This window comes from Triturus cristatus, chromosome 1_2 (assembly GCF_964204655.1).
Source record: "Triturus cristatus chromosome 1_2, aTriCri1.1, whole genome shotgun sequence".
Taxonomy (NCBI): Eukaryota; Metazoa; Chordata; class Amphibia; order Caudata; family Salamandridae; genus Triturus; species Triturus cristatus.
Window position 1 is genome coordinate 905604874 of NC_140580.1, and position 20522 is coordinate 905625395.

At 41.4% G+C, this 20522-nt stretch overlaps 1 protein-coding gene and 1 long non-coding RNA gene across 2 annotated transcripts in view; one reads left to right on the top strand and one right to left on the bottom strand.

The window, feature by feature from the left end:
- The window catches only part of LOC146868287 (tumor necrosis factor receptor superfamily member 18-like), a 173513-nt gene extending 164312 nt beyond the window's left edge, over positions 1-9201 (top strand). Inside the window, exon 6 of the mRNA XM_085609633.1 lies at positions 1937-9201. Within this exon, the coding sequence (XP_085465759.1) occupies positions 1937-2067 (131 nt within the window). The 3' untranslated portion in view covers positions 2068-9201. The remainder of the gene's footprint in view (positions 1-1936) is intronic.
- LOC146868289 (uncharacterized) overlaps positions 2748-20522 on the bottom strand; it is a 102257-nt gene continuing 84482 nt past the window's right edge. Inside the window, exons 3-4 of the long non-coding RNA XR_014962852.1 lie at positions 3438-3559; positions 2748-2878 (exon numbers count right to left, since the gene is read on the bottom strand). This is a non-coding gene — a long non-coding RNA (uncharacterized LOC146868289). The remainder of the gene's footprint in view (positions 2879-3437; positions 3560-20522) is intronic.

The following is a 20522-nucleotide window of genomic DNA, read 5'->3' on the forward strand; positions in this document are numbered from 1 at the left end:
TTAATTCTTAAGTGAGTGTCTGGATGGCTCCTTTAATTGCAGAGGCTTGGAAATCTCAATGGATGAGTGTCGAGGTAGTGCTGTTGTCATCCAGGCCCAGATTGGATGTCTTGTTCCACTTGTGAAGTTTGTGTGTGGGTAAGGCTTCCTTGATTAAGAGTGTCTTCTATGACTTGTTTATATTGATAATCATTGAAGATGAAGAAGGGTTAAGCAGAGGGGTACAGGCAATTGCTATTTCTAGCCCTGTTCACTCTAGATATGGAAGACCTCAGAGGAGAGTTAAGGTGGGCAGCATAAGAATGAATGCAGATAGCATGCTCCTGGTGGACTGAAAAGGCATGGAGAAGCAATGACATCCTTATGCACTTTTCTGAATCCGGTGATAGGCGGTGACACAAGGCAGACCATTTATAAATTATCAGGCTCCCAATGGGGGCGGTTGAGTTTGGAGATAACATTGCTGATGTTTCCAATAACTGAGGTTGATATAGGCCTCAATGTGTCATGAAGGCATTTTCACCTCTTTGCTTAGTCCACCAACAACCCCAAAACCTCCCTGCCACCCTTCCGACCTCCCGATATTTGGTGAGGTGCTCCTCACAGACCCTTGTCTCTTTTAGTTGTTCCGCAAATCCCTCTAGGATATTGAGTGTGTCACTCACCACCTGTTGCACAGACATGTTGTCTTTAGCTGCCTTCCTCCATAACTTTTATGGCAGATGCTATTGCCCATTTCACCCAGTGTGGAAGAACTTTTGTTCTTCACATTGCATAATGCTGTTCATGGATGCTGGAATGGTATGCAAGGACACTACATGTGGCCATCCAGTAGCGAAGAAGCTGTCCAATTACCCCGTCTACTCACCTGGGTTCCACTCTGCCCCTCTAGCAGCAATGGTTGAGGTTTCTAAACAACGCAGTTGAGCAAGAATTGGGCTTACGATCAGCATTCGAGATGCCGCTCCTTAGTGGTCATGGTTCCATCTTGATACTGTGTCGGGAGGAAGGGGGGAGTGACCGTCTGGAGGATAATCGATGGTTTAGGATTCCCAATGGACAATGTGTCTGTAGTTGCCATTCATGTGTCAGTCATCCCTGAAGGCCACATTTTAATGGAATCAGAGGCCATTATCAGGTCCTGGCCACCAGAGCTAATCGGGGATGCCTCTGGTCAGATCCCTGTCCACCCTCCACCACTGTGGGGGAAATTCTATGTTCTTGTGGAAACATTAAATATTGATTGTTAGCTAGATAAAGCAGCAGCTAGAACACAAGCTGCCTTTCATATATTTGTCAGTAACATATGTGTGGTGTGTGTTTGTGGTCTAACCATGAATTGCAGGTCACTTGTTTGAATCCCAACAAGGTGGTTTCTGCCTTTCAACCCTACCGCCTCGTTTTGCTGTTTCTATTGTGCAGCACACATAGAAACAGGAGAAATAAGAAGACATAATGCATTTCTCCTCGTTTTGCCATGTTAAGAGCAGGTTTTCCCTGGTCTTAATTTTGGAGATGCCTCCTATCTATGCCACCCTTGTAAATAGGGGGTAGACTCAAAATCAATGGGTGTTGGAGCAGAACGCCCACTGCAACACCCATTGCCCACCCTTTCCACGCTATGTATAGTGTGAAAGTGCGCCTTATTTACAAGGCGGCGTTAAGCCAAGTTAAGTGGCTTAACGTTGGCTTGTAAATAAGGCGAAGCCCCTATCGCCACCACAATGTTGTTAAAAGTTACATTCCTGTGGCGATAGGGGCTTGTAAATGTGCCCCGAAATCTCTTAAGGACTAGAAAGCATCTTTCTTCTACCCTGTTTTTGGACTTCCTCTTCTCTCTGGACCATACACAAACATCCCTAGAGGTTCCATATTACCATGGTGCTGCCTAAACATCTTCAGTTAGCTATTCTTTCTCTCTCTTTCCAACCTGCAGGAGGCACGTGCATTACTGAACATGAGCACATCCACGCTCTGGAGGACAGTTGGAGCTGCCAATTACCAGAAGAGGAGCATGGACAAAGGATATCAGAGGAGGCGTCTGTGAAACAATCCTGGGTAGTCTGAAGGAAGCCATCTTGGAGTAGTGATCCAAATCCTCCATTTTAGAACGTCTTTGAGGACAGGCTTTGCCTCGGAGCCAAACTTTGTCTATACCTTGATCTTTTACTAAGGGACTCAATGGACATAATCCTGGAAGGATAGGATTGCAGTTCATTGGTTACTGCAAAAGCCATGTATATTGATGTACTCCTGGGCCACAGACGATTCAACCCCTGGAACAAAAACTGCAGTGAATCCGCAACATACTTCGGGGCCTTGTTGTGACGTGTGCCAGACTCTGATCCATCCACCAGTTTCAAAGTATGGCCCTTCACACATTAAAATGGACTTCATCTCACCGTTCCCACTACACTTTGCCAATGTATTTACTGCCTTTTCAGCCTTGATGCATGAAGGCACCACCCAAATGTGGCTGTACTCAAGGAATACACCTTGATTTTTCAACTACAGCTAAAGGTGAACATAAACAGTTTCAGACCAATGGGAAACAACTCAACTTATACAAACCCTCAGAGGTTTGAGTCGCACCTCTCTCAGGACTTTTCCTATATACCCTTCCCAAACTAAATGAATCAGCTATCTTGGCTTACATAGTGTGCAACTCCACTACCCCCGTTGTTTCCAGAGGGTGATCCACAAGATCAAAACAAACTTAAAACCACACTGTAGGTTGCACCACTTGGTCCAGTCAAAAACAAACAATAATATATGATTGTCCATAAAGTATAAATCATTCAAGTATTCCTCTTTATTCTTCTTCACAGATCGTGGACAGCCAACGCGTTTCGTTCTTTAACAAAGAACTTCCTCAGGGCTGTGAAAAACATTTAAAAATACGTATATAATACCATTGTAGCAGTATAGTTGATATAGTATATTACAAAACACATTATTCAACTAACCAGAAGATACTCTCATGAGCACTGTACATTGCATATAGTGTTTGAAAATATATTCACAATTCAAATCCCCATTTTTTCTACTTATTGTCCATATTTAGTCACCAATAGAGTTATAGATGTTCAATATCAAGAAGCAAGTTAATTCCAACACAAACCGCACTTTCCAAATAATATATAGCGAAAGAGAGAGATGTATACACAGCTTGATTCTATGAGCGAAGCATGTTATCATCTTTTAATTCTAGTGGCATGCTTCTTCCATGATCATAGGGTACAATGAAGTTACCAAACCCAATCCATACTGATAGAATACAAAGCAGTTCCCATTACAATCCAATCTTCTTTCCAAGGATAAAGTATAGCAACAAAAATAATGTTATCTGGCTTCACTCTTACAAATCCAAAATGCTACATGACTTATGCAATCACCACATGACAATATTATTGTAGATGGAAGCGCAACATACATACCAATTTATCTCAATGCCAGTTGTTTACTTTGGTGAATAAATTGTTTTCAATGGTTTGGGATTTCTAGTATCCTTCGGTCTCTTGATATTCTCAAAATGATCCTTATTTCAAGGCTATTGTGCCTACAATTAAAATAACAATTGATATATAATTCTGTAGTTGTATCACTGCAGTCACAAAATTTCTTAGACTCCCTATCTAAACTTTTGCAGGCAATCTATGCCATCTAACGACTGTTAGTAGGGTCTTGTTGCTAGAATATAATTGTATTCGATTTTACTGCGTATCAGATTTTGTATTCTTATCTCGATACTTCGTTGAAAACTCGGTGTGTTCCCCAATAACAATTGGAGAAACCACATGTCCTTTAATGTATTAATATTATTTCTGCTTTACAAAATACACATATGTCGGTATAATGGCAACAGTAGTCTTAGCAAAAGGAACGTGCCAAATTTCAATTACGTATCATTTCAATGCTTGAATAGATGACTGCTCTTGTTCTCAGCCTCTCATCATTCCCCATGTTTGCTATAATATCATTCCCCATAGAAAGTTGAACCTCGCTTGCCCGTGCAGTGCTTGATTAGAAACTCCATGCGTTCCCCAGTAATATTTCAGGAAGCCACATTCCCCGCCCAAAGGCAAGCGTTTGGAAGTGTTGTTTTTAATCCCAACATTTACGCGTTAATATTGTTTTTACTTTACGAAATGCACCTATGTCGGTATAGCGGCAAATTTAAAACGTAAAGATTTTTTCTGCTCTTGCTCTCGACCACTCATTATTCACTAGAAACAGTTTCAGCTCAGTGCAAGAATACACAGCAAGAGCACACAATCTAAATAAATTTGGCTAGGAAAAAAAACATAAAAAGCACAAGCCATACGAAAACAAAGCCCAAAATAAGGCCAACCCTAAAAAACAGAATATCAGCTTAACAAGGAGCATAATTAGCATTAAACAAAATATATTTAAACAAAAGATTTTTACAAAAAATTATGTAACGTACTTGGGGGCATCAGGATGTATATATTGCAGCATTTTTCAAGAAAGCAAATTTTTCTTGACAGAGTATGTACCAAGCACAGGTTAACTAGAGACCAAGGGCCATATGTACAAACACTTTTCCCCATAGGCACAGAATGGGTAAAACGCTTTGATACATCTGGCCTCTAGCATTGTATCTCTCCATTCATTATTCTATTTGGTTTCTTGCTTAAGTTTACCAAATGAAGGGATGTAATCATTGTCACTATATTCCAGTTCTATGCTGTCATTTATCAATACAGTTGAGTCCTAGTTGACCCTAATTGAATCCGTTAGACTGCTAGATCCTTTGGTTGACAGTAGCAAAAGTGGACTAAAACATAGTGTCAGTTATGGAAAGGATCCTCGTGTAATATAATTGTGCATCAAGTCAATGGTTTGTGTAGTGAAGACAACCACTCAGGACACTGGAAATCTTGTTATGTTTAATTAAACGCAGGCCACCATCAGTTTAGAAGCTCCCAGCCAGACGGCAGGTCTCAACTGGCGCAGTGGCTTTCAGTTAAACAGAGAACCATGGAGCCTACGATATGGAAGGGTTCCTTAAACCACCATAAATAAAGACAGTAATTTATGACTCATTCCCTTTCTTTCCCTAAAAATGCAATGCATAAAAACAACACAAAAATGGAACAGCTCCCTTAAGTTATTAAATGAGTGAAAATAATGGATGTGGGGAACCCATGCAACAACACAAAACAAAACAAGAGAAAGCTAATCATGAACATACATAAAATACCCTCTAACATAAATACAAAACACCAAGCTTGAAACTTAAATCAAATTCTTTAAGCTAAAGGTACCCTGGGGAGATTACATTCACCATATTTAATCAGAAAGTCTGCAGGTGCTCTCCTCGACTTGCAACAAACAGAATGTGAACCATTAGTCTCAGCCTGGCCAGATACATACCGCCCCCGTGAGTCTGCACGTGAGGGCTAAGGGTACTTCTGCATATAAAGATCCATGATGCTCTTCACTCGGGTTGAAGTCAACGTTGGTGCTGCTCATGACAGTTCCCAAAGCACTAGTTAACAATGTCCTCAAAACCAGTTCAGACTGTAAATGGGGGCTTTCAAAGTTCCAATAATCACCGATAAAAGAACGCCACCTTGCTTGAAGTATAAGTTACTTAAAGTTCAAACTGAGATAATCATCAACAAGTTCACGTGGGTTCATTTTGATTCTTTCCCGATATTGTGGTCTGGTGTCTGCTGGTGGCAAATTGTTGTTAAATTGTGGTAAAGACAATCACTCAGGACTCTGGAAATGCTTATATATTTATTTAAATACAGCCCACTGTCAGGAGAGGATCTCCCAGCCAGCCAGCAGGTCTCAGCTGGCCATGAAGCTCCCTGGCAACCAGAGAACCATGAACATACGATGTAGAAAGTTGCCTTAAAACACTGTAAATAAAGGCAGTAATTTGCATCAGTTTGCATATCAGTCAGTATGATTATTCAGTAAGCAGAGCGAATAGAACAAATAAATCATACTGTGCTATTCACAAAGGTACCTTACACTTGTGAGTAATTCACACATGTAAGTTTACTCTTATACTTTTGAGTATCTTTACTACTTTCACAAAATCTGAGTGTAAAGTTACTCAAAAGTGTAGACTTTCCACCCCCTGAATAAAGGGAGTAAGTTACTGCTGCCAAAAAGAAACAGTAGTAAGACCGGCATCAGACATGGCATATGGTAAATTAAATAATTTCAAATAGTTAAAAATATAAATAAATTTAATTATGAAATATTTCTATAACCTTTTACAAATTATAAAAAGATTGGCCACGTGTGGCACTGGACTTACATCAGCTCTTGACTGGAGTAATTTATTATTGTTTTGAGTCCCTTTTTGTCTGTACTACCTTTAAAAGTACAGTTTGTGAATAGCAATGTGCTTACTATTTTGTTGGTGGGTGTATGTCACTCCCTAAGTCACTCCGTAATTATTCCTAAACCCCAACTTTTGTGTATTAAATATTTCCCATTTTTCAACCATTGCCCCTGGTCCCTTCCACATTTACTACTAAGTAGTGCAGTTTTGATGTGTAAGGTTCCTCCCATAGAAACAATGGAAGAGTCAGAAGTGGAAATTTTCACTCCATGGTTTGTGAATAGTATTTTGTTGCACTATTGTAGTTCTACTAAAGCAACTACAAAATTCTGTTTGTGAAGAGGCCCAACATCATCTAACCCCACCAGGTAATCCTTTATGCTCTGATCCTTCTGAGTTTTGTAAAATTAATACAGTCGGCCTGGGTAATAATATCTGACTCTTAGTCACCGTTCTTGTAATATACAAGAGTAGTATTTAACTCTAAGCAAGTATTCTATTATTGCTACATTCAGTTAATTATGGAAAGCTCTGATCTCAGTAGATGCTGGTCTGGCCTTGAAAGGGAGATATCAAAAACCTTCACATCACCATACGGTTAAACAGAAGATAGCATCTCTGTATGTTTTTTTCCTACAGATAACTTTCAGAGTTGAACATTTGCTGGACATGAGTTTGTTGATGCTTTCCCACACTGATACACACTTACCTGCACTGGGCCGCAAACTCGGGGTCCACCACGGGTGGCAGTAGGTCTAACCACGCCACTGCTGATAGAAGACAATCCAGATCTGGAGTGCGGTATCCCATGTAGGTCATGATGCGACAAATCCATGCCAAATATTTTGGCAAACAACTGATTAGGTAAATCCTTTTTATTTAGACATTGCTTTTTGCAAATGTATCTTACATGGCTATCTTGAAAATCTAGAATGGATCCACTTTTCAGAACCCACAGTAGACAACTCTGATCGAGGGGAAGACTGGTCTAAAGGGTAATTGGGTAGTTTTCCAGCCCTACCTGTTAGCAGGGATAAAGTCAAGCTCATGTGAAGCAATATCTGAGATGTGATGGTTGCTGCCCCATTTCACTGGCCTTCCAGAGAACCAGTCTTGGTGCTTGTGCTATTTCATAGACACATTCCTATTGACCTGGATTACAATGTGTAAGAAAAATTAATTTAGTCAAGTAATGTATAATGTTATGTTTATTTTCTTATCTTCAGATGATATCCTCACCTTGTAACTTGTCATATGTCTGCAGCAGCGTAATGTTAGCTTCACCCTTACACGTCACAACTGCGCAATATAAATGTGCTTTTAGCACTATATAGTTTGTGTATTCTAATATTAATGTAAAGTGGTGCACACAAATGTAAAACTGAAGTGCATACACTGTCGAAGCTAGAGATTCATAAATGTGTGCATTATAATGTTTAGCCTAATCGTGGAGAAATTTCGTTTTTAAACTTTTTTTTATACTTATGTTTTAAGTTATATTGCATGCAAATGAAAAGTGCATCACGTGTAATAGTGATTTTAGTATTCATCTAACATTTATTTTGAAATAGCAAGTGTAACTGAAGTGCACTTTAAGGTTTGGTTTAACTTGATTATAGTAGGCCTGGATCTTGAACAATTTGTTTGTGCTTGCATTGCAATGTCTCTCCTCTGCAAGTGCAGCCCCGAGGCTTCCTTAGTTAGAGAAAGAAGTATTATTGTACTAGAGATAGAGAGGCCTGGAAGAAAATCTTGGCAGAAAGTGTGGAGAATCTAACATTGTGAAGAATATGTTTAGTCATTGTATATCTGCAACAGTTGAGGTGCTCAAGGACGTGGGAGCGCCTCGGTTTCGTGAAATGGGTGAAAACTCCAATGTTGCTAAAATAACCAAGGTTCACTACCATTGGTACAAGGAAAGGTGACGTGACTATTAGATCATGAGACTCTATCTGTATTTTTAATTATTGTATATGCCGTTAGAATGTAGGCCAGATCTTTTTGGACTTAGAGAGGTACAGACCTCTCTGCTTGCCCCATTGTTCCAGTGTATGTCTATATGCTAAACACTTGTTCTGTTAGAGGTTTTTTACTAAAATCTTCACAATGCTGACACCTTTCTACATTCTTAAATTTCTCACTGCTCCTCCTTAATGGCCCATCTATAGATAGATTCCAATTTCGGTTAAACTACTTTTGAATTGTTCATGTTTAGGGAGGCAAAATGGAGTTTCTCAGAGAGCACCAAATTCCGTTTTTTTGTACTTGGATTATTCTGACTGCCATCATGTAGGACTTTTGCTTTCAGTCCAAATCCATATTGGATGTCTTAATATACTTTTTGTACTGCAAAATACTTTTCTGTTTTGCATACTTGGTGATTTGATACTAAGAGCCTGATTTAGATGATAGCGGATGGGTTACTCCTTCACAACAGTGACGGATATACTGTCTGCCAAAATATAAATCCCATAGAATATTATGGGAATTATATTTCGGAGGAAAGGATATCCGTTACCATAGTGATGGAGTAACCTGTCTGCCAAATCTAAACCAGGTCCTTAATGTTTAATAAATTCACCTTAACTCTGATTGCTTAATCCTGGTCCTTAATGTGTAACTAAAAGGGTTACACTGCTATAATTGTGATTTGTTGAATGCTAACTCCCTTCACCGCTCGGACAACCACAAAGGTCTATTGAATGCAAATTGTAACCCCAGCCAACGCGCCATCATGTCGGTTTCTTTCCTCGAAGCATGTTTTATTTTTTAGGTTTTTTTTTACAATGTAATAAAAAAAGTACCTGTTAATATTGTGAACATTTGCTGCAAAGGCTAGTTAACTACAAATTATCTATAAATTATTTTTAAAATAATTGTATCTTTTCTGTCTATTTTTCAGACGAAGAAGCGAGTTAGTTACTTGAGTTCAATATTTACCCCTTTTACCTACAGGTATACCTCATCATTCTGACTGTTGAACTTCTAGTGTCTGATTCCCACCCCCCACCTCCTCCTATCTTGCTTTAACAGCCCTCTATGTGCTGCCTTTATTACTTCTTCATTACACTTCTCTCTTATCACATCCATCCTCCTATTGCAAGCAATCAGGCCTGCAACAACATTCTATTTTGCATGCCTCTAATATATTCCCTTAGATTCATAACTGGCCTAACTAAAGAAGATGTTTTACTTTTTGTCTGACCCTCTCATCTCCTTCTGACTGCCTCTCTGCACTCTGGTACAAAAAACAATGGTCCTGGACCTGTACTTAAGATGAATTAATCAAAAAAATGTTGTTTTATATATGTTTGGATTAACCATATCATTGAATGAGACAAACAACATAAAGATGCAACAACCGACCATGAAATAGATCACCATATATTTATTTCAAGCACTTTGGTGAAAACCAGACAATTAATATCATGGACAAATGAGGAAAGGTTGCTCCAGAAGAGGGCGTGCAGTGAGAAAGGGGTGCTCAAGTGTAAAGTGATGAAAGGAAATTCTTCAACAGATTATATGTAGAGAATTTGATATGTCAAAGCAAAAGCAAACGGTTATAATTCACCGTCCTTGGTAGTCTGACCCAAGGGTATTCGCGTAACACTGTATCTCAGTTCTCACTAGAAATCAATTCTAGGATGGCACATGAATAAGGTTTAGGGTCCAGACTGAATAGATAGGGCGTCGACGTTTCGATCCGGCTTATGGCCAATTGGGGTAAGTGGTTATCCTCGGCCTTGCGGATCTTCATCAGGACTAGCCTGGGCAACCTAAAAAGCAAGCGGCGCCAGACGTCAGGTCGTTGCGTTACGAATTAAAACAACACATAACTCAATGGGTGTGAATGAGTAATCTCATCTATCACTTGGGGGTGAGCAGTGGGGTCCATGGTTCATTTTGAATCCATCATGGGGGAGACGATTCTCCAAGTAAATCCAAGTAATTCTTGGGGAACAATACAATTAAATCAGTACCAGAGGTCAGGTAATTGAGTCATGTGAGTACTAAAAATTTTTTTAAAAAGCATGTTGGTATCAATAGAGGGATTACCTTGACAATGAATGTTCAATAGATACACACCGGAAGCTTCAAGATGGGGATTCCAAATCAGCTGTATAAAGAAGAAAGAGCTAAATGTACCCTCAAGTTAAGCACAATGCTGTGGTTTTCATGACTGACGGGTAAATTGTTAAACTACCACATAGTCCCATATCGGACATAAAGTCAGCATAAATCCAAGGCGAGAGAGTGTGGGTTCTAAACTCGCCGCATGAGGAGGGTGGGAGCTATCTGGAAATTACGCTACAGTAAGGAGTGTAACCTGCGTATCGTAACCGCTAGCAAGGTAGTTAATTACTAAAGAATAAACTCAAGCGTGCAAGCAGGAAACATCGTGTCTGCAAATGACCTGATGTTGTGATAAAAAGTGATCGCGCCAAGGAAAGGACAAGGGGCCTACCCTCCGCTGGCATGGTAATCTAAGTAACCGGGAGATCCGCGTCTAAACATGACCTCAAGTCCTAATTATGGATACTCTAGGCGGACCGGTAAAGGGATATACGGCAAAACCCGCCATCCAGCGCGTGGCCGTCTGCGGGTAAGTCAGCAAGGTGTAATGAGAGGCGGTCGGCGCTCGTGCGCGATATAACGTTACCGGCAACGTAAGGCAGTACGTGATCGGTAAGAGGGAAAGGGAGGAAAGACTCTCCCGTAGAATAACAGAGTAAGGAAAGAAAAATGCCGAGTTACAGGGACGATCAATACAAGAAATATATAACATTTGGTTACATTGTGATGAACATAGTAAGAACACTTAACATTGGCAGTACTATATATACATAATGTCCGTGAGCATAGTAAGTACACACATGATAAAGTACAATAGTCAGAGAAACTTCAAACATTACGAGATCCACATATAACCCAGTAAACACTAGGTCCCTAGTGTGTTATCAGGGAGAGAATATGGTACCCACACTATAAACAATTGTAGTGATGGTGATTCATGTCAGTTTAAAAGTTCGTGAGTACAGAGACTTGTCTACTAATCTCTTCAAACTTGTTTAGCTCACGGGTTACAGTATTCAGAGAGTGTATCCATTTACACTCGCGTTTGTTGAGGGTTACACTGAAATCACCCCCTCTAGGGTTGGGTTTTACCTTTTCAATGACCCACCATTTAAGGCTATCGGCCGTATGGTCAAACATTGTAAAATGTTCCACTAGAGGGGCACCTTGAACTCTACATCTTATGCGGCTACAATGTTGTAAAATGCGGCACTTGACTCTCTGTATGGTTTGCCCTACATACATGAAACCACAGGGGCAGATAATAGCGTAAATAACCCCGCTGGTGTTGCAATTGCTGTGTTCATTTAAGGTGTACGTGCAATCATTGTATGCAAACTGAGTCATTTCCTTAGACATGGGGCAGGCTTTACAAGTGCCACACTTATGGTGGCTATTGATAGGTGGAAGCCCCCACAGAGTGGTCTGTACATGGGTCCTGGGTATATCTAGGAGGGATTTAACCACCGTGTCCCTTATGTTTCTCGCTTTTCTGAAAGCATGCAAAGGGGATGGTATATTACCCAACTCGTCAGATATCAGATGCCAATGATTGTTGATGGCCTTCTTTATGGCGCTGCTCTTTGTGTTAAAAGTAGTAACACATACAAGACGTTCATCCTTGTTCTCCGTTCTAACCTTAGGACTTAACAGGAGATCCCTGTGGTTATGCCACGCACGTTTACGTGCTTTCTTAAGTAGTCTGATGGGGTACCCTCGTTCACTTAGTCTAGCAAGGAGGCCCGCTGACTCCTCAAAGAAGTCCTCCATTTTAGAACAATTTCTCCTTAACCTCAGAAATTGGCCAAAGGGCAAATTGTCCCTCAAATTACGGGGATGGTGACTCGTGTACCTCAACAAAGTGTTGCGTTCACTGCTTTTCCTATACAGACTAGTGTATAATTTGCCAGACTGAGCATTGATGCTGATATCCAGGAAATGGATTGTTTCTCTGTTAGCGTCAAGGGTGAACTGAATGTCTGAGGAGCAGGTGTTAAGCCACTGATGGAATTCCGTCAGTTGTACCTCATCCCCCTTCCAAATCATTAGGACGTCGTCCATATAGCGACGCCACAATGTGATGCAGTCTCTATGTGGGTTATACTCATTAAGAACAAAACGTTGTTCATATTCATGCATGAATATGATTGCCAGATTCGGAGCGAAGCTGGCGCCCATCGCCACTCCTTTGGTTTGTAGATAGTAATCCCCCAAAAATGTAAAGTAATTGCGTGTCATGGCAATCCTTAGAAGCTCAATGATAAATTCAGTTGGGACTCTGTGTGGTGTGGGTCGTTTGTTGAGTACTGACTCGATGCATAACAGGGCGGTACTCTGCGGGATGTTGGTGTACAGCGATGCTATATCCATTGTGACCAGAATGTCAGTTGTAGGGTCATGTAGACGTTCGTCAACTAATTGGATCGTCTGCATCGTGTCTCTTAAATAGGTGGATGTACTTTCAGCGATGGGTTTTAGGAACACATCAATATACTTACAAAGGGGTTCCAGAATGGAGCCACAACCGGAGATTATTGGTCTGCCAGTTGGGCACTCCATACGCTTGTGTATTTTGGGTAGGGTGTAGATAGTGGGTATTCGAGGGTGTTTATTGTTGAGGTATTCATATTCAGAATTTCTTTCTTATAAGGCAAATTCTTGGACAATTGTCGATTGTAGGCAACTATGAGAAACTGAGAAGGGACCCAACCCAAGATATTACTAATATGATAAGGCGTGTCACACATGAGGCCTTTGAATCGGGTATTCTTAATAAATCTGAATATGAATACCTCAACAATAAACACCCTCGAATACCCACTATCTACACCCTACCTTACCGAATTTTACCGATTCGGTATTTAAGAATCGGTAAAGTGTATGTAGGTAATAATTCGGTAAATGTTACCGAATCTGAGAAATTCGGTAATTACCGAATCAGTATTTACCGATTCGGTAATGAGGCATACCTTCCCATTGATTGAATCAATGGGAAGGTATGCCTCATTACCGAATCGGTAAATACCGATTCGGTAATGGGGGGAGCACATTCAAGGGTGGCAGGGTGTCACATTGACACCCTGTTGCACCCCTGATTCCTGCATGTGTGCACATGTGGCGGACATACATGCCCTAAGGGCATGTATGTCTGCCACATGGCACTGTTATTTCAGCAAAATATTGCTTTGTGCAATGTATTCGGTATTTAGCACCAACCTATATTTGGTGCTAAATACCGAATTCTTTTTCCTAGACATCACTCATTTGAGTGTTACCTACATATCATTTCAGGATTCGGTATTTACCGAATCGGTAAAATTACCGATTCGGTAATTTTACCGATTCTGTAAATTACTGAATCCTGAAATGTGCCCCCTACATACCAAAAGCCTAAATACCGGTCAGTAATGGTATATTTACCGAAAATCGGCCGTTACCGACCGGTATTAGGCTTCCTACATATGGCCCCTAGTGTTTACTGGCTTATATGTGGATCTCGTAATGTTTGAAGTTCCTCTGACTATTGTACTTGATCATGTGTGTACTTACTATGCTCACGGACATTATGTATATACAGTACTGCCAATGTTAAGTGTTCTTACTATGTTCATCACAATGTAACCAATTGTTATATATGTCTTGTATTGATCGTCCCTGTAACTCGGCATTTTTCTTTCCTTACTCTGTTATTCTACGGGAGAGTCTTTCCTCCCTTTCACCGGTCACGTACCGCCTTACGTTGCCGGTAACGTTATATCGCGTGCGAGCGCCGACCGCCTCTCATTACACCTTGCTGACTTACCCGCAGACGGCCACGCACTGGATGGCGTGTTTTGCCGTATACACACAAAGAACCCCCGGAGCCCGCCCGTAATTACAATTTACCAAAGTAAGTGTATCCCTTTACCGGTCCGCCTAGAGTATCCATAATTAGGACTTTAGGTCATGTTTAGACGCGGATCTCCCGGTTACTTAGATTACCATGCCAGCGGAGCGTAGGCCCCTTGTCCTTTCCTTGGCACGATCACTTTTTATCACAACATCAGGTCATTTGCAGACACAATGTTTCCTGCTTGCACGCTTGAGTTTATTCTTTAGTAATTAACTACCCTGCTAGCGGTTACGATACGCAGGTTACACTCCTTACTGTAGCGTAATTTCCAGATAGCTCCCACACTCCTCATGCGGCGAGTTTAGAACCCACACTCTCTCGCCTTGGATTTATGCTGACTTTATGTCCGATATGGGACTATGTGGTAGTTTAACAATTTACCCGTCAGTCATGAAAACCACAGCATTGTGCTTAACTTGAGGGTACATTTAGCTCTTTCTTCTTTATACAGCTGATTTGGAATCCCCATCTTGAAGCTTCCGGTGTGTATCTATTGAACATTCATTGTGAAGGTAATCCCTCTATTGATACCAACATGCTTTTTAAAAATTGTTTTAGTACTTACATGACTCAATTACCTTACACCTCTGGTACTGATTTAATTGTATTGTTCCCCAAGAATTACTTGGATTTACTTGGAGAATCGTCTCCCCCATGATGGATTCAAAATGAACCATGGACCCCACTGCTCACCCCCAAGTGATAGGTGAGATTACTCATTCACACCAATTGAGTTATGTGTTGTTTTAATTCTTAACGCAACGACCTGACGTCTGGCGCCGCTTGCCTTTTAGGTTGCCCAGGCTAGTCCTGATGAAGATCCGCAAGGCCGAGGATAACCACTTACCCCAATTGGCCATAAGCCGGATCGAAACGTCGACGCTCTATCTGTTCAGTCTGGACCCTAAACCTTATTCATGTGCCATCCTAGAATTGATTTCTAGTGAGAACTGAGATACAGTGTTATGCGAATACCCTTGGGTCAGACTACCAAGGACGGTGAATTACAACCGTTTGCTTTTGCTTTGACATATCAAATTCTCTACATATAATCTGTTGAAGAATTTCCTTTCATCACTTTACACTTGAGCACCCCTTTCTCACTGCACACCCTCTTCTGGAGCAACCTTTCCTCATTTGTCCATGATATTAATTGTCTGGTTTTCACCAAAGTGCTTGAAATAAATATATGGTGATCTATTTCATGGTCGGTTGTTGCATCTTTATGTTGTTTGTCTCATTCAATGATATGGTTAATCCAAACATATATAAAACAATTTTTTTTTGATTAATTCATCTTAAGTACAGGTCCAGGACCATTGTTTTTTGTATCGTACATTACCCAGGTCCTTGACTAAATTGGGTTACCCCGTTCTTTATAATAGTCTCTGCACTCTGGGGCATATTTGTATGCCCCTATCACCAAAGGAACAACACTTTTAACAGCTTTTCTGTGGTGATTGGGGCTTTGTCTTTTTTACAAGGCGACGTCAAGCTTCTTAACGCCGCCTTGTAAATAAGGCAACCTTTCACGCTATACTTAGCATGAAAGCGGTGGGCGTTTTGCCGCAACACCCATTGCTTTTTGACACTGTCCCCTATTTACAAGTGTGGCAGAAATAGAAGGCAGCCCCAAAATTTAGACCAGGAAAAACCTCGTCTTAAAATGGCAAAACGAAGAGAAATGCTTTTTTCTCCTTGTTTTTGCTGTTTCTAGGTGTGCTGCATTGTGAAGCACACATAGAAACACCAAAATGCCATGAATGAGCGTTGGTATGCAGGAAGGGATAGACAATCCTTAAAAAAATGGCGATTTACAACTTCAATGTGTGCTGCACAATGCAGCACACATAGAAGTTGCAAATCACCATTTGTGATTGTTTTTGTGCAGGAAGGAACACCTCCCTGCACATAAACAATATTTCCCTCGACGCAGGCACCTTTGCACGATGGTGCAAGAGTGCCTGCATTGGCGCTAGGCAGATTAATTTAGCACCAGCGCTAGGGTAAAGGCAGGGTTGTGCCGTAGCTGTGTAAACGGCTCAGCCCTGCGTTTTGCAGAATGGCCGAGCGTGGCATTAGCATTTTGTGCTTAAAGCATGCTCTGCCATTTCCTTGTATATATGCCCCTTTATTCTATGTTTTGTCTCCCCCTCCTATCCTTACCTTGAATACTCATGCCTTCCACACATCCACATCCATACCTCTCATATACTTCCCATCTAACCAACTACTACTCACCGGATCTCCTACCACCCTCTAACACTAGGAGAGCCCGTCTCCACCTCTAGGACCCAATAGGTTAGCTGGCTCCCTTTCAGACCCTTACTGTGCACCATCATCAACTGCTCAGCAGTTTCAAGAGCCTTCCTCTCTTCCTTCAATGCTTCTATTTTAAACCACTCATCAAGGAAAAGAAACTTGAAGCAACAGTTCTAGCCAGCTATTGACCAGTCTATAATGGGGAATTCTTAGAAAAACTGATCGAAAGAACTGCCTGAAAAAGATCCAAGTTATGACAAAAAGATGGCTTGTAAACCTTTGCCTATGGAAATGCATCACACCAGTGCTTTAAGCCCTTCACTCCCTACTCTTAGCCAGACACTATGGGGGGGATTTACTAAGATTATGCGGCGGGTTTGAGTCACAAAGTGACGCAAAACTCTGTACAATCTTTTTTTCCTAATTTACTTTCCAATACTAAACTTGTTTAGAGCTGGAAATAACATAAAAGCGCTTCGCATTACTTTGCGCCATGGGGGCCTGCCAAGGGTGGTGCATGGGCGTTCCCATGCAACCACCCAAGGTTTCTCATGCTTAACCTAAATTACTAAATACAATAGATTGGGTTTAGCATGAGGAAACTGCGCCCTTTTAAACTAGGCACAAGGAAGGAGAAATGCTAAGTGCAAAGTGGCAAAAGGTTTCCCTTGTGTCTAGGCATAGTATTTTGTACACAAAGCGTACCATTCCTGTACAAAACCTATGCTAGACTCACACACACACACCCTAGCGCTATGGTGCTAAGGTGTTGCGTGGCGCACTGCCGCTGAAATCAGCACTGGCACAAAGGAAAGGGAGGAGAGAGCCATATATTTGAAAATTAGGCGTTCTCCTGCTCCTTCCCTGTCGCGCAGCCTAGCAGGAGGCTGCGCTGCATTTGCATGGAGATTTGGTAAATCTCCCCCTATGTCTTCATGGCACTCTTAATTGCCCACTGGGATTTCCAAAACACGGGCCAGTTGTTCATCCATGCAAAAAGGTTATCAGTGTACATATCATCCCTTTCTAGACTAGCACCTCAGTTGATTATTCCCCCATACAAGATTAAACATATCCGTGGAACCTCCTTCTCCTTACAAGCTGCAAGCTTATGAAATTCCCTTTCACTGAAGAAAAGAACAACCCAAGGTCACTTGAAATTCAGGAAGGAAGTGTTATGTTTCATATTGGTACCCCAATATAGGCTCAGGTAGCAACCAAACCTTTCACCTATATTTCCCCTGCCATTACACTACATAACGTTTCTTAGGACTGACCTTTTACTTATTTACGGTACTGCTTACAGGACTTGGGGTTTTCCCTGAAAACTAGCCTCATTCATTATGCATGAGGATTCTTGTAAACTCAGCAGGACAACCATCTCCTACATAATAACTATGTATAAGGGTAATTACTTCCGTCATCCTAAGTCCGACATGACACAGCAAGGTAGTACCACTTTTGGATATATAAACACCATATCTTTGCTGAGGCACAGAGAGGAGAAAAAGGACTTCCATGCTGACACACTGACGCAAGACGCTGAGGGTCCTGCACGCAGACAGTCCAGCTCGCAGTGGTCTGACATCACTCACGGAGTGTCCATCTCGAGACAAAGATGGGGTCCCACAGTAGTACGCATTATTACTGTCGTGTATTTTTATACCTGCATGTATTCATTATTTTAGCACTACGGTAGAGATCTACCATCCTTTTACTCTGTTGGTGCTTATAATCATTTAAATCTGTTTCTTTCTTATGGTTGTCACAGCACACCTATTTTACACTAGAATGACGCAGGATCGGTAAATGCTTATTGAAAAACTGTTTATTCTGTGTATCTCTCTGAGACAAAGTGAGCACGAGTGACTAAGCGAAAAGTACTGCACTGTTTCCACAATCCCTGATGGGACAGAGTTGTCATGTTCGATAGTTGCCAAGAACTATTCTCTCCTTGGTAAGAGGAGTTTCTAGTGGCACTTTGATCTAGTCGGTATACTGGCAAACATATGCGGTGGGGGTGTCTGGAATCAGTCTGGACACCAAATCCACAGTCTATGTTGTCTAAACGCGCACATCGTATTTAGGTTTATAGGAACTACATGGCATGGCACCGCCAACGTTGGTTTGGTACATATTTAACGGTCAAATCTGAGTAGTTCAATCGTGCTATTCTCAGAGACCCCTACTCACATTTTTCCAGAGTCATCTGGAGTGGGAAGGGAACTATCCGCCACAGCTGAATAGGCATATCTTATGTATTGGCTGTGGGTTTATCAAGCTTGAAGGACAAATAGTTCCTATTGTGCATAAAACCTTATCTCAGTTTCCTTGAAACTTTTTCCTTCTTCGAAATAATGGCTGACGAAGACTCCGCCATGTCAGCACAACATGCGGCTAAAGCAAGGGAGGAAGAAGATGAAATAAACATTTTAGAAAATGTCAGAACTGCCCTTACTTCACAACTAGCAGACTATGGAGTCACAGCTAGGGGTGTGACAGGAACATTAGTGATTGAGGCACACGAATCGTACAAAACAAAGGTATTCTATTCATGGGTTAAATTTCCACAAGCAGATGCCCAAACACATACATTTCATTCTTATACTAAAGATGAAACACCAGATGAATACTGTGTATGAGGACACTGAAATTCCACTCACCTACCAGGAGCACATAAACTGGTTTAAAGGCGCCCTCCCACACACAAAAGAAAAAGTGAGACGCGGTCCGCATGTCAGAGATGGAGCAACTTGGCCAGTCCTAGCGGCGTGCACACTGCTTCCAGACATTGACACAATGCCAGTGGCAGACTTACGTCCACTTCATAAAGAAATAATGAAACTTTACAGAAACTGACACAGTTTGTGATGAGAACGCTCACACTTCAGCCGGCAAGGGCTACACCAGCACGACAAATTCAGGGATCTACAACTAAAATAACTCCACAAACTCTCCACGCAGTTATGGGTAAAATGCCCACTAGATGTGAACAAATGCCATTCTGGATAGCTCAAAAAATAACACAGCTAAAGGCAGTGTTTCCACACACAAGCCCTCAAGAAAAACACAGAATGCTAACAATCTGCTTGCCTATGGGGATAGCTCCCCAGATATAGGATTGTACCTCTTGGGGTACAGTTTTCGCTGCCATATATGCCAGAACTCAGGGTATCCCTTCAATAGAAGTAATACTAAGGGCCAGATGTACGACCCACCAATTTCTGACTCGCAAATTGCGTCACATTTGCGACTCGGAAATTGGGATGCACAACAGTGTCTCAGACACAGTTTGTAATTCCTAATGGAGTCGCAAATTGCATGCATCATTAATATTAATGAGGCAGGCACAATTTGCGACCCCATTAGGAATGGCTAGCACTCACACGGATGGTGGCTTACTGGGGTCAGGAGACCCCCATGTCTGTGACTGCTTTTTTAATAAAGCAGTTTTTTTTAACTGCAGCCCGTTTTCCTTAAAGGAAAACGGGATGCATTTAAAAAAGAAAAATGAAACTTTTTAGTTACTTTCCTTTAAGGGCAGGCAGTGGTCCGTAGGACCACTTCCGGCTCTTACAAATATTTTCTCACATACTCACAAAGGAGAAGGGGACCCCTTCCCGTTTGCGAGTAGTTTACCACCTATTTGAAGGAGTTCCCTAGGAGGTGTCACGCCTTGCAAAGTCTTATTTGTGACAAGAATGTGGGTACCTGATTTCGAATATAAAAGCACAGTGGCAGATAAAAAAACATTTGACATCAATAAACGTTTGGCTGTTTTACAGGATCTCAATGAATTCCAGGCACTACAAAGCAACGTGCAAGTAAAACGCACCGCCACTGAGGAAGTCAAATCAGTCACCGCAAGACCTGCCTGGATCCCAAAAGTTGGGGATTTGGTCAGAGAAAAGATTGTGGACAAGAAAGAATTTGGGCCATCTTACAGAAAGCCTGTACTTGTCCTGG